Genomic DNA, 13,579 nt, shown 5'->3' with positions numbered 1-13,579 from the left:
ATAATACTTCCTTTCAAAACTCCGTTCCTGTATATTCTCAATGAGAATATTTTGTCGTACGTGCGATTAAAATTCACAGCGTGCAATTTATGCGCATATTTTTACGACATTGAGTAATCCGTCGTATGACCTTATACTATGCGTAGGTACATTGACAAATCGTTTTTTTTTACTACGTTTACCATCGGAATATTATAGTCAAATTTGTTGAAATACGCATCCTGTAAACGTCATTTCGACTGTAGTCGAGTGTCAGGCTCTCTTTTAATTATTTTCACTTAACAAGGTTGACTGTTTGGACACATGAAAACTAGCTACTTGTGGATAATCCAAGTTTAATGAGTATGATCCATTTTTGTCATTAGTGGGATTAATAACATATTGCCGGATTCTTACAGCTGTCCTCTGAAGGTGATTATCCGGAATATTTTTGTTTTCATTTCCACGCGTTACACAATTTGACAATTTTAATTATTTTTTTCGACTAACGAGACACATTGATTCTATACAAGCTTCAGTTTACAGAGCTTATCCAACCAATTTACAAGCATCCGTTGCACCCCAACATGTAATAATAGAATTTTACATTGATTATGTATAAATTATCACGCACAGTGTACTAAATATGTTACACGTATAACCATAAAATTTTCGCGTATCAGCGTCAAAAATATCAAAGTTAAATGAATAAACTACTACGGCATCGCCCGGTTTCACTTTTACCGGAACGATGCAGAGATTCCTCAGAATAAGAAGACGTGGAAAGGTGTGTAAAAGACATACAAACGAGAAAGAAACTCTCGCTCTATCTCTCCTCTTCACAGTTCGCGATTGCAATAACTGTCTCAGTTCGCTCTCACTCTTTCTTCCATGAGCCACGAAGCTACGCTGAACTTTCCAGTTTCTAATCGCCGATATTGTTACACAGTCAGCATGGAATGTTGACAGCGCCACGTTATATCATCGTCATCTATATATCTATATAGGCAGATATTTTTTATTTGCAGAAATTCTGATCAAGGTACCCTGACCCAGGCTTATATGGACATTCATGCTAGCATCTCAGAAAACACGTTTAATACATTTGTAGAAATTTAATATAACTGTCATAATTATAACGTCGTAAAATTTATGTAGTGAAGGGTAAATTCTACAAGATGTGTTTATTCAAATCCTAAGATTCGATTTCATTCACACCGTATACAAATAACATTGAACGATCGAAAATTATAATTCGAATATGTTCTTTACTAAATTTGTAATCTAACTTTCATCAAAAGCCGCAGGCTCTGTTCCGAATTTTTGACAAGTGGAGCGTGAATTTCGTAAGTCTCTGGAACTGTTATGAAATGTAAAAAAAAAGTTCTTTTTTGAGTTGTTGATCTCCAAATTGCATGAGAAATTTAACTAATGTAATCATAAAGATTCCAGGAATCAGGTATGTACAGAAATGAGATAATATACTATATCAAATGTTCTTGAAGATATTGAAAAAAAATGTTACTCATTAAATGATAAATAATTGAAAAAGCAACACAAATATTCTTTCTATGAAACTTTATATAGAAATTCGATAAACAGTAGCGAATTTCGCGCATGCTGTTCTACGCTATGGTTTTTGAGGGGGTTGATAAGCTCCTTGGTGGGGTACTCACCCCCTGCAATCCTCTATATAAGGCAAGTCAGTTTGAAATATCGGCATTACTACTTAATACAGTGTGGATTTACAAGCTTCTTAAATAAAAAATTTATATAAAAATATTTTTAAAAAACATCCCAAGGGAAGTATTGTCAATATGTATAATGATACTAAAAATGAAAAATAAATCGTATCAGTTAAAAAATCTTATAAAACATAAAAAATTTACTTAATAGAAAATAAAAAGTGTGTATAGAAATATATTTGATTCGCTTAAAAAATGTTTGAAAATAGCACAACCGACATACCCGATTTTTTGCACGAAGGAAAAATGAGTGAAATGACTTACGTGGCCGCTGCCGTAGCACTAAGCCTAATAGGTTTTTTTGGTTTTAGTTTGAATCTGATAGTAATAATAGTAATAATAAAAGATTCCGAAAATCGCTGGACACCCATGAACACCATACTATTCAATCTCGTGGTAGGTTTACCCATAAATAAATGAGAGAAAGTTCAAATAAAAATACACATATTTAGATATATAGTGTTATAAAAAAAATTGAATAAAATTAAAAATATTGCAATCGATTCGATTATTAAATAATAATATTTCTTTTAATGCAGGTAGGTGATTTCCAAGTGGCTGTTTTTGGAAATCCATTGACTATGATGTCTGCCATCAATGGTGGTTGGTATTGGAGTCATGAGATGTGCATCTGGTGATTAATAATCTTATTGATAATCTAGACAATACAATTAATTAATTGATTATTACAATTATCAATGGATTATTACACGCTATCGTTTTACTTGAGGATAAACTAAAAATTACATATACTGTATATGTACTGTAATATAAAATTCCATACATGTTAAATAGACTGTAATTATGCATACTTGAGGCTCTTTCTATTTATACTATAACGACCTTGTTAACCGCAATTGTAAATCTGGAAGCAAATTTGCCATTCTTCCACATGACAATGAAATGTTACTCAATGTTTACTCTTGTACCATTACCTACGACAAGCCACAAGCTTTTTAACGTAAAAAGACGCAGAGGAATTAAGAATCCTGACAGTTATATAAAAGTGAAAATAATTGTGATTCCTATTGTCTTTGCTGTTACTTTAATAATCCTTCACTATTTAAAAGTGTCCAAATAAACCAATCTTGATGTCTCTTATCATCAACGAAAACATACATTTATTCTCCTAATTAAGATTTCATCCCCCTAACATTAATCTTCTATAAGATCATCATTGCCATGTATACTTCAATCTTCTATATCAGAAGATTTTTCATTTCCAAAGAGATGCTAAGAGTTTTGCAACTGATCTAACAATACCATTTAATTCAATTCTATTTCTTTCCAATTCATATTCAATCAAGCAGTATGTTGTATCATAATGATAAGTCTCATTCTATTTTGTCTTGTAGGTATGCCTTCCTCATGTCAACACTTGGTTTAGCCAGCATTGGTAATCTTACAGCAATGGCAGTAGAAAGATGGATACTAGTCACTCAACCCATAAAAGCACTGTTGACAAGGTAAAATATGAAATCCCTTTACATCAGAAGCTTTAATAACTTTAATAATAAGGCGATGAAAGAACGTAGCTCAAAGACATTATAGTAAAGTCTTTTTCATGTTTAGCATTCACTTGCAGTGTGAAATTAAGAGCTTGAAGTAACTAACATATTTTTTAATTAATTATGGATTACCAAAGTGTGTACTTGCACTGAGCTTTTGAAACGATTCAGGAATCTTATAAGAAGACTGTGAAGCTCTGGATTCTCTTTGCATCTTTTCTACAATCAACCTCTCTTCTAATGGTCTTGTCCCAAATTCCTTGACAATGGGTACAATACTTGATAGACCTCAATTACCTGAAGGGTCTTCAAGTAAAATCCAAATCCAGGATTACATAATTACACTTGTACATTTGACTCTGAGCAACGTTTATCGTTTCCTCCTTTTATAAGAACCCTTTTCATGCCCTTTGACATCAAGTGGTCTTCGAAGAACTCTTTCTTTTCCTTCTGTATAATGATTAATGACTCGACAATTGCTTATCTGGTTCATGGTTGGCAACCTTTAAATCAAAAGTTTCAAGAGTTTAGGTATCTCTTTTTGCGTAATGTAAAGCGTAATGTAAAGCTTACTGACTTCCCTTCTATACTTATCCAATTCAAAGGACGCGGAGCGAAATTCCCAAACGAACTTCGTTATGAGTTTCCAAGTACAGTTCTGTAGCACGGAAATACTTAGATATCCTCTAATTCCTTTAATTTCTATTCATCCTCAATTTTGTGAATTATCCCCAAACCTAATATTCTTGTTCTACATAGACATGCGGTTATCATCGCCTGGTTTGTCTGGGTCTATGCCGTCTCCTTATCCTTACCGCCAGTCTTCGGTTGGGGCAGCTATGGATTGGAAGCCGCCAATGTATCCTGCAGTGTCTCCTGGGAAATTCATGACGTATCCACCAAGACCGACAGCTACATAGCCTTTCTTTTTGTATTCGGTTTGATAATGCCAGTTCTCATTATTGGAACATGTTACGTTGGTATTATCAGGACTTTACGAAAGGTCGGAAGAAGAGCTGGTAAGAAGAAAGCATTTAAATTAAAAATTGTCTCGTATTTTCTGGAAAGATAATGGCAGATAAAATGATAAATAAATTGTTAAATAACGGTCAAATATAAATTGACAAACATTTAACGTCGCATCAGGACGACGTGGCAGGCAAGAAGCAAAAGTCACAAAAATGGTGGCATTGATGATTATCGCATTTTTATTGGCCTGGACGCCATACGCTGGCTTGGCTTTAAGTGTGCAGTACTTCCATGTAAGCTTTAGAATTGATAATCATCATAGATATGTTAATCGATATTCAATTGATATACTTTTATTATTTACCAGGTAAAACCGTCACCGGAAGTTGCGTTACTTCCGGCTATTCTTGCGAAATCTTCAATCTGCTACAATCCAATAATCTACGCTGGACTTAACACCTCGTTTCTAAGATCACTGAAGAAACTATTTGGAATTCGCGACGCAGGCGGCGCGACTCGCGAAAGTCAACATACAGCGCTCACTGTTATGAAAAGAATAGAGAAGAAGCTCTGAGGAAGTGACACCTGTACGTTAAATAATTCCTGTAATACAAAATGATCAAACATACCATTAATATCTAGCATTCTAATCGTTGTCCATAGTAGAAAATACCAACTATCCAAAGATAACCTTAAAGTATAAATGTTCATGTTTAATTCTAGCAGGTCCACGTGGGGTACCGGAAATCACAGTGAATTTTAAAAGAAAGAATTTTGTTGGGTTTTCAAATTCCTCACGTGGTTATTCGTAAAACTTCCAGATAAATTAAGGCTAGGATTTATTAGGATAAATTCTAATTTTATGTTGTCAGGATAATTTATACGAGTATATCAATATGTATAAGTATAAGCATGGCTCTTCCAAACCTCGACCCTGCATATATGTTAATTGCGTTATTTATTATTTATTTGCACAGTCGGAAAGCAACAGTCCTTAAAAACGTTAGATTATGCTCGAAGGCTTTGCAAAACGATTTTTACATAGCTCGAGCTCTTTAATAAACCTTGCACATAGGATTTGTATTTGGCTACTGACAAAACAAGACTGTCGCGTGCAATCACGTAACCATTGATTAACGATCCATTCTCTTTTCACGTGTTATATTAATATTATTCCTAATAGGCCAAGCGTAAACCCTGATTGTACGTTTGCACATAGTGATTACGATCGCTACTGGATCTCCGTATGATAGCTAATTGCATCGTTATTGCCGTAACCCATTGGTTTATTCGAATAACGAATTCATAACACGCGCCAAACGCGTAGCCAATGAGAGGCCGCCGCACAGACGCGTTCTTAGTACTGACAAGTCCGTCGAGCTTGATTTCGCGAGAGGCGAAAGTGAAACCACGCGAAGAAAATTTATTGGAACTCATCTTGCAAGGATAACTTCTTCTTATGGGTATCGACATGCTAGAAGCTATCAAGAATTTTGACTTATTATCGATGAGGTCACCACACAATCCGGATGATATTTGAGAGGTTATACAGTCTGTGCTTTGCCAACTATTGGTAGACTTTCTATATGCGTAGGACTATTTAGCTCAAATCTATCAGTCGTTGTGTTACCTGTCATAAGAATATTTTATTGATTTGACTGATTGGAGCAATCTGATAAAAAATAATAACAGATTATCTTTGTGTCGTAAATTATTTAAAGTCAGGGAGTTACGTAGTTCCTTTTGGCTATACAAATTTGCTATATGTGATAATTCCAACGATAGTTACCAAGTGTGATTAGAAGTCCACATCAAACTGAATAGTCGTCCAAGATGGGTAATTCGGAAAATCAATACCCTCATTAGCCAGAATCGGTCATCGTGTTACCGTTCGGTCGTAAAAATTTACATAATGACCGAATTTGACCTATGAGAGATCTGGTTTTCCAAGTTATCCATCTTGAACGACTAGTTCCATGGACGAGGGAAGATACCTTTAATGTATCCTAAGTTCGTTGTAATTTATTCATGGATGATTGGAATCTTTCACATTGCTCCTGTATGAAGTGACAAAAAAATATAATTGTTCCTGGCAGTATTTCATTAAGCTACTCTTGGCTTCATCGAACACTTTTTCTACTAACATCTTGTTTTTTCTGTCTCCGTCGGCAAAAATCAATCATGACTAATTTTCTCTAGTCCAAGCAGTTCCTGTGAGATGTGGTTAACGGGAATTTTATTTTTGGAAACCTAAACCACCGAACGATACGCTCCGGTAGCCTAGCATTATCAAGCGAGGAAAAACGTGAAGGAGGACACAGCATCGCGGCGGAGACGTGCGTCCTAACGTCTTTAGCAAACAGAAGAGCGTCTTGCTGATTCGTGAAAGCCAACGGGTCATAATTTGACTGCTTTCTGAAAAAGGTTTTGGACAGCAAACATAAAAATGATTTTTTTAATACGAAAAGCAAGATTAATTAAAAATTTACTATTCACACTTCATCTATATATCGATGCGATAAATTACTCTTGACGAAATGCAACTATTATAACAAATCCAATTAATCGAGCTAAAATTTGTATGTACTTGAGAAATACATGATGTTTGTGCGTAAAATGTTTCTAAGAAGTTGCGCGTCCCGCTTCTGAGTTATACGCAGTGAAAATAACAAATTGCACAATACAAACATGCTTGACATGTTAATTTTGGCATATATTTTGGCTTCTGAAATTTGTATCACACAATAGATCTGTTCTCGTTACCTATACTTTTTGCACTTTTCAAAAAGTGCTGATTCTTATTGGTTACTTAAAAATATCGTTCAATAAAAATTTGCACTTTTTGCAATGTGCAGAAAATATAGGCAACTCTAAACAATACCATAAAGTGAAAAATAAAAACTGTGTACGGATCTGCTCTCTGGCTTGGGTCGATAATGACATATTATGTAAGAAATATTTTTAAGAATGGCGTTGAACTGTTTATTCGCCGAAAGAAGAAGTACAGTCGTACTCGTTTTAAAATGTTTATTTCGCAATAAAATCTCACTTTTTTTCACATATATTATTTTATATCCTACTATTCGATTGGGATTCCTAGAAGTTTAGGATACATCTTGAGACAAAAGGTTTTTAGCTGCCTATGAAAAAGGTGGGAGTAGGTAACTCTCTCTTAAGAACTCAGCTGATCGTTAGTCTGTCGCGTTGGTCAGTCAAACTTTCACACTCCGCGATATTCGAAGTATGCTCGTGCGCCCATTCGCCAACGTCGCGCTGCAACGCGGTTCTCCTACATTCGAGAAATGTTAGCCGGCAGTATGAGCCAATAATCAATTGCGAAATGAATATGTCGTTGACTACTTATAAATTACGTACCTCTCATAAAAGTTAATATAGCCAATAAAAGTTGATTGACCGATAAAAATAAAAGATCAAGAGGAAATTGAAAGCAAAATTGAAGTGAAAAAAAATTAATTACTGCATAAAACAGATTTTTTAATAATTTCGCAAACACATAATTAACATGTCTGCGAAATTGTAAATATGCTGTAAAAAATTGTTGGTAAAAATGTTAATACCAAAGTAAATGTAATCACGGTCAAAAGTAATTTTTCTTGAAGGGAACTGAATTGCTGTTTACTGGAGCGATTGGTTGTACGTAGTGAATTGCGCTGCAATGTTGTCGGTGAAAGTTCACTTTGATGATAAAGGTAAAATCACATGCCTTATCCAAAATAGAAGGTGCCAGAAAATCGTAAGATTTTATAATACTACAGAAATCGGTGCGCGTGAACGATGATAAAGAGATACTGTGCGTAACATAAAGTTGTGGGAGGAAAAAAACAAGAGAAAGTTTGAAGAAGAACATATTAAAGATACATTAAGACACTTCAAACTAAAATCAACAAATCAATTCTAAATTAAAAATACATATTTCAAAGAACAATAATATTGAACGTTACTTTTGGACATTCAAATTTACCATAAATGCGCATGCGCGTTATTTGAATAACAACAAGGAGGAATTCTATTGTGTTCTTAAATAATAACTGTTTTTCTTGCCTGGTCGAAGTAAGAAATCAAGAGTGCAACGTCATAATTCGGTTCGTGAAGGTTCCTCGAAGAAGATGGCATGATTTAGACACGGCAGACATTTAAAAAGGAAGACGATTTTTTTATCATAATATTATAATTAATTTTGTTTTAATTATATACATGATTAAAATGACAGTGATACTTAGTATATTATTTGTAATATTGCACGGGATGCAATACACATGGGGATACAATGTATTACTTGCTACTATGGGTGGTACAAAATCGCACACGGTACCATTCGTAGCTTTGGGAACAGCCTTAAGAGATAGGGGACATAATGTTACCCTGCTAAGCGCATTTCCGGGACCTGCAGCTAATAACGATCTTTTAGAATTCGTTCCACCCATTCTAGAGGTATGATATTCAAGAATTAAAAATAAATGTGTTTTAGATTCACCTAATATTATTTACATATATAGGCTTATGTGGGCAATTACACGTCAGAATGGGATCTGGTTGGATCTAGATTTAGGAATGAGCTACCATTATCGCCATGGAATGCGATGAGGTACGGTTGGGAAGCTTGCGAAGCTCTTCTCCAGGACAATATGTCTATAAGTAATCTAAAAACCCCTCAAGGTGATTCCGAAGCTCATTGGGACGTGGCAGTTCTTGACGGAGCGTATCCGGAATGTCTTCTAGGAATTTTACACGGAGAGAGCGTCCCTACTATTATGTTAAACACCGTAAGTAATTATAATAAAGAGTTTAAAGAAATAATTGAGAAAGAATTTTGTAATACAGGTCGCTTTGTACAGTGGTTCCATATCGCGTCAGGGTAATCCATCGCTCTGGTCCATAACCCCTTATTTTGGTAAAGGTTTAACGCAGGATATGAACTTCTTTCAAAGAATTCTTAACGCTGCCTGTTTGGCAACACTGGAAATGATGCACTGGATCATGACCACCGGATATATACAGCCAACCCTACATAAATACTTGGGTAAATTTCTTTTGGTACAGTCGAAGATGCACATGTCGTCATTAAGTCTATGGAAAATTAATGTATTATCTGAATCCAGGTGACCAAGTTCCGGATGTGAGGGATTTAATATCTGAAGTACCATTGACTCTGCAAAATAGCCATTACGCAGTGGCCGATTCTGTTCCGTATTTGTCCAACGTAGTGAACGTAGCATGTCTTCATTGTAGACCGGCGATGCAACTTAGTCTCGATTTAGAGACTTTTCTGAGGCGAGGTGAATAGTCTTTTACCAGTGTACTAACATTCCTTTAAGTCTCTCTGCTCCAGTAAATTCGTTATGGCACTTTCCATTTCACAGGATTCATTTTTGTCTCGATGGGCTCCTCGGTACGCGCATCGGGAATGCCAGACGCCCTTAGAGAGATCTTCTTAGCGGCATTCGCAACCTTACCGTATAACGTTGTTTGGAAGTGGGAAGGCGGAAAGATAGATAATCTTCCTGGTAATGTGAGGACAGCCGCCTGGTGGCCGCAGCAGGAATTACTTGGCCATCCTCAACTCCGAGCGTTTGTATCCCATGGAGGTTTATTATCCTTACACGAAGCTGCGTACCATGGTGCACCAGCTCTGGTGTTACCCGTGTTCTGTGATCATGACGGAAATGCAGCACAGGCTGGTAAGTGTCGCTTGACATGTTTTGGTGCAAACAAGAATAGTAGTTACTCTGATATTTATTGTTTCATAGAAAAACAAGGTTATGCCTTAGTTATGGATTTGGCTAGTATCTCGGTAACTGAACTTCGAGCTGGTATAATGAAGGTGGCAGCTGGAAATAATAATAGTTATAGAGAAGCAGCTAAGAGAAAGAGTTCATTACTCAAGGATCTTCCTCTGGAACCCAGAGAATTAGCTACCTGGTGGGTGGAACATGTTGCTAAATACGGTGGTGCAGATCATCTTAAGAGTACATCCAGGTAATTTCTTTTCTTTAATAATATATCAATAGAAATTATTTATTTCTTTACCTAATTATTATATTCTTAATTACAGGCATATGGGAACCATCCAGTATTACTCCCTTGATGTAGCTGCATTTTATCTGATCACTTTACTTGGTTTAATCTATACATCTAGAAAACTAACGCGAAGACCCATTACAGTCAGGCACGCGGTTACCAAAAGGAAAATGAACTGATGCAATTATTTTTTTTATTTATTTTTATTTTCACTTTTTATCTATACACTCTTCATGTCCGGCAATACCACCTAATGCGCCAAGCGCTTGTACCTAAGTATCTTAAGAGAATAAAACTAGGTGTTCACAGTCACAAAAAATTAAGTCTTAAGCATTCAGTCTATTTATGGCATTTATTAACATCTTTTGCAACCACTTTATAAAATTCAATTTCACCCTGGTGAAAGTAAGACTTCGCCACGGCCACTCAAACCGATTAATACGGTCGGAACGAGTCAGAATACTTTGGATATTCGTATCAGGGCATTGCACTCCTTCAACTGGATGCAACGACTACCTTGCACTTTCAATACTGATCCGGAGATTCAAGAAATTCATATTCTTAGTTTTGCATCTTATCGATAAACACCACCGATATATATACATATATGCATCATCGTAAAATTTTCGTCACGCTGCAGCTTTCCTGAATTGGAGGCCTCATATCGCAATCATCGTTGCGGCATAATTGCATTGTAATTGCAGCACCGACGCTCAACGAATGCTATGCTATTCCTTTCGTGAAAGTTTGGATCGCAAGGCACGACACAACATTTTACGTGTCATGCTCCCTTAGGGCAAATCAGAAGATTTGCTACAGGAAAGTGAAGCGACTAAATTAAGAAACGTAGGCAATCTCACAATTAAGATATTCAGGGATAATTATATTCAATATAGAATTTATTTTAGCTAACCAGTGTCGAAATATTCAAGCTAGCGAGAGTTCAGCTGTAACAGTTTTGATTCAGCAACAAATCAACAGATGAGCATTGGGCCAATGGTATGTTCGAAAATTTTCGTTGTCTTTTTCAGTAACTTTTTGATTTTTTCAATATCAGAATATATTTGTAGCCTGTTCCAGACATCAGAATGCCGAGGACAACAGTGGGGATAACAGCATCCTCGCTACTAATTCTAAAATTTTTACATGGGCATTCAAGTTATTGCAATATGTACTTTACCGACAGCCAGTATGCAAAGTATTAAATTGCTGATACTTTAATTAAAATTTCCCGTTGAACCGCATTCTTAGCTAATATTCGATTACCAAGATTACGTCAAGTTTCTATAGAGATAACTAGAGATACATATATGTCCTAGTACATGTTCTCATAATTCTTCAAGGACTCCAATATCAATGCTTATTTAATGGTACTATTTTAGTTCCAACAAATTTTATTAATAAATGATACTGATAGCGGCTGAGTTAACAAACATTTGTCAAAGACTTCATAGTCCTAACGAAAATTTGAATCGTACCAAACGTATGCATAACTCCTGTATAGTAAGTTCTGTAACGGCCAACCAGGAGGCGCCGGTGTATAAAAGGAAGTAGGAATACAGGCACTTCAATTCAAATTATTTCGGCTTCAGAAAATCTTACAACGCCCAGTGCACCTTGCCCGCCTCTTTAATATTCAAACATGATGTTGACAGGTTCATGAAGAATAATAAAGGTAAGTAATATAAAATGTATAAAATAGTCTGTAGCTAATAATGATCTAAATCAGTAGGTGAAGTGCGCTTGACGGTGTTAGGAAGATGTTACAAATGTGACATTATTCACCTTAGAATTATAAATCTGGTGAAATATTTTATCTAATTTTATCTTATTTTCGTATCACTTTACCGTCTGCTGCTCCGTTTAAGATATAAAGGAGTATCAAAAGTGGGAATGACAATTGTCCAAGAATGCATTCACTACAGTAAAAAGTTCATGAGGTACAAACGGGCTTGTTGTTTTTATAAAATTTTTCTCCATTATATTAATAATGGTTGACGTTGATTTTAGAAACACACTTTTCCGAAGAGCATGATAATCTTGACAATTTTTAGATTATGGACAAACTTCAGCCATTAGATATACAAATTGTTAGTTAACTCATGAAATATGATTGATTCACAGTTGTTACTTTTAACGCTGGCTTATTTTCTCAGTCTAAATGATTGTGAGGTTTTGTAAGTACATGTACGTATGTAAACACACATTGTATATAGGGCAACCATAAAATGACGAGTAGATAGAATCTAATAAGCACGACATACGTATAAGAAGGTGTTGATAGAGAAATTCGCTGTGTCGAATAACAAGCAATAATAGGACCATCTGTCGGAATTGCATAATCGTACATTTCCAATGGTGCGACTTGTATCGATTTCTAGAATATTTTTAGTATATACTTAAAATAAAAGTCTCTAGGATAAATATCCCTTTTTTAACATATATCTGTTTCTACTGAGTATTAACGTGTTTTTCAAAAAAACATAATGATTGACACGGCTGAATCATCGCGTCTCTTACGGCTATTCTAAGATACAAACTTTCATATTTCATATTTGTTTTTATACTCAAGCAGAGAATGATGGTATCCAAGAGCCAAAATGTCCCTGATTCTGACCACGAATCGGTATTTCTAAACACGTTACGACTGTTCGCATCTGAAGGCAAGGAGGACAAACGGGTAGAAACTTTCAGGTCGTTTAAATGGTGCGCAGGTAACCTTGACGCGTGTGTTTGCTAAGTCCCACCCACGCAATTCGTAAGAATGGAGTAGCGCTCATTTGAGTTAGGGACGTCGATTCGCAGTGGTTACTATACAAATTTGGTTAAAGGTCCGACGAAATGGAGGAGTCTAACGTTCGTGTGGTGATGCTGACCTAGGACACGTGGATCGTCACGATATTTTATAATTTTCTTCATAACCTCTTTACCGTTTCTTCTTCGTCTTCTGACTGTGCGTCATTCCTTTATTTCCGGCGTCGCAGGAGGTCGGTTCATCTTTTACGATACTACAGTATTACTCTAGTGGGTCTCAGAAATTTTTATCGCAAATTTTTTGGATTTGCCGTCTCAACAGTATTCCGTCTCTTGAGTCTCGTAATGCGACATATGAGTCACGCTTTGCTTACGATCGACGGGCAAGCAAAGGCTAACGACCTTTTTCGAAATGTTGGTATACGACTTCAGGCTTAATCGCGACTGCGTTGTGCGCATGCGTATTGGCGATGGTCATATTAAAGTATTTCTTTTTGAAATGTTATGATAACAAAAATTAATGGACATGATGCCTGATTTTTGTTAGTATTTAGACGAATGCCATATAAGCCTTTCATAATGTTT

General features: G+C 35.8%; 2 protein-coding genes across 3 annotated transcripts; both read left to right on the top strand.

The window, feature by feature from the left end:
- The first annotated feature begins 78 nt into the window (after positions 1 to 78).
- Positions 79 to 4,829, top strand: LOC107267139 (parapinopsin). The gene is made up of 6 exons (XM_015738445.2): positions 79 to 2,120; positions 2,264 to 2,358; positions 3,080 to 3,190; positions 3,992 to 4,251; positions 4,379 to 4,494; positions 4,569 to 4,829. The coding sequence occupies exons 1-6, from the start codon at positions 1,920 to 1,922 to the stop codon at positions 4,773 to 4,775; spliced, it is 990 nt and encodes a 329-aa protein (XP_015593931.1). The 5' UTR covers positions 79 to 1,919; the 3' UTR covers positions 4,776 to 4,829.
- Positions 4,830 to 7,409: 2,580 nt separating this feature from the next.
- LOC107267224 (UDP-glucuronosyltransferase 2C1) lies at positions 7,410 to 12,725 on the top strand. Of its 2 annotated transcripts, XM_025084401.1 has the most exons (9): positions 7,410 to 8,653; positions 8,719 to 8,985; positions 9,044 to 9,242; positions 9,322 to 9,498; positions 9,583 to 9,900; positions 9,970 to 10,198; positions 10,275 to 11,086; positions 11,149 to 11,239; positions 11,311 to 12,723. In XM_025084401.1, exons 1-7 carry the CDS (start codon positions 8,417 to 8,419, stop codon positions 10,417 to 10,419), a joined length of 1,572 nt encoding a protein of 523 aa, XP_024940169.1. In that variant the 5' UTR covers positions 7,410 to 8,416; the 3' UTR covers positions 10,420 to 11,086; positions 11,149 to 11,239; positions 11,311 to 12,723. The 2 variants fall into 2 exon arrangements, with proteins under 2 accessions (XP_024940169.1, XP_024940168.1); XM_025084400.1 differs by having other exon boundaries at positions 10,275 to 11,239; positions 11,311 to 12,725.
- The last annotated feature ends 854 nt before the right edge of the window (positions 12,726 to 13,579 follow it).

Source organism: Cephus cinctus, unplaced genomic scaffold (genome assembly GCF_000341935.2).
Source record: "Cephus cinctus unplaced genomic scaffold, Ccin1 Ccin1_scaffold0351, whole genome shotgun sequence".
Classification (NCBI taxonomy): Eukaryota; Metazoa; Arthropoda; class Insecta; order Hymenoptera; family Cephidae; genus Cephus; species Cephus cinctus.
The sequence above is the reverse complement of the archived record's forward strand: the minus strand, read 5'-3'. Positions and strand labels throughout refer to the sequence as shown.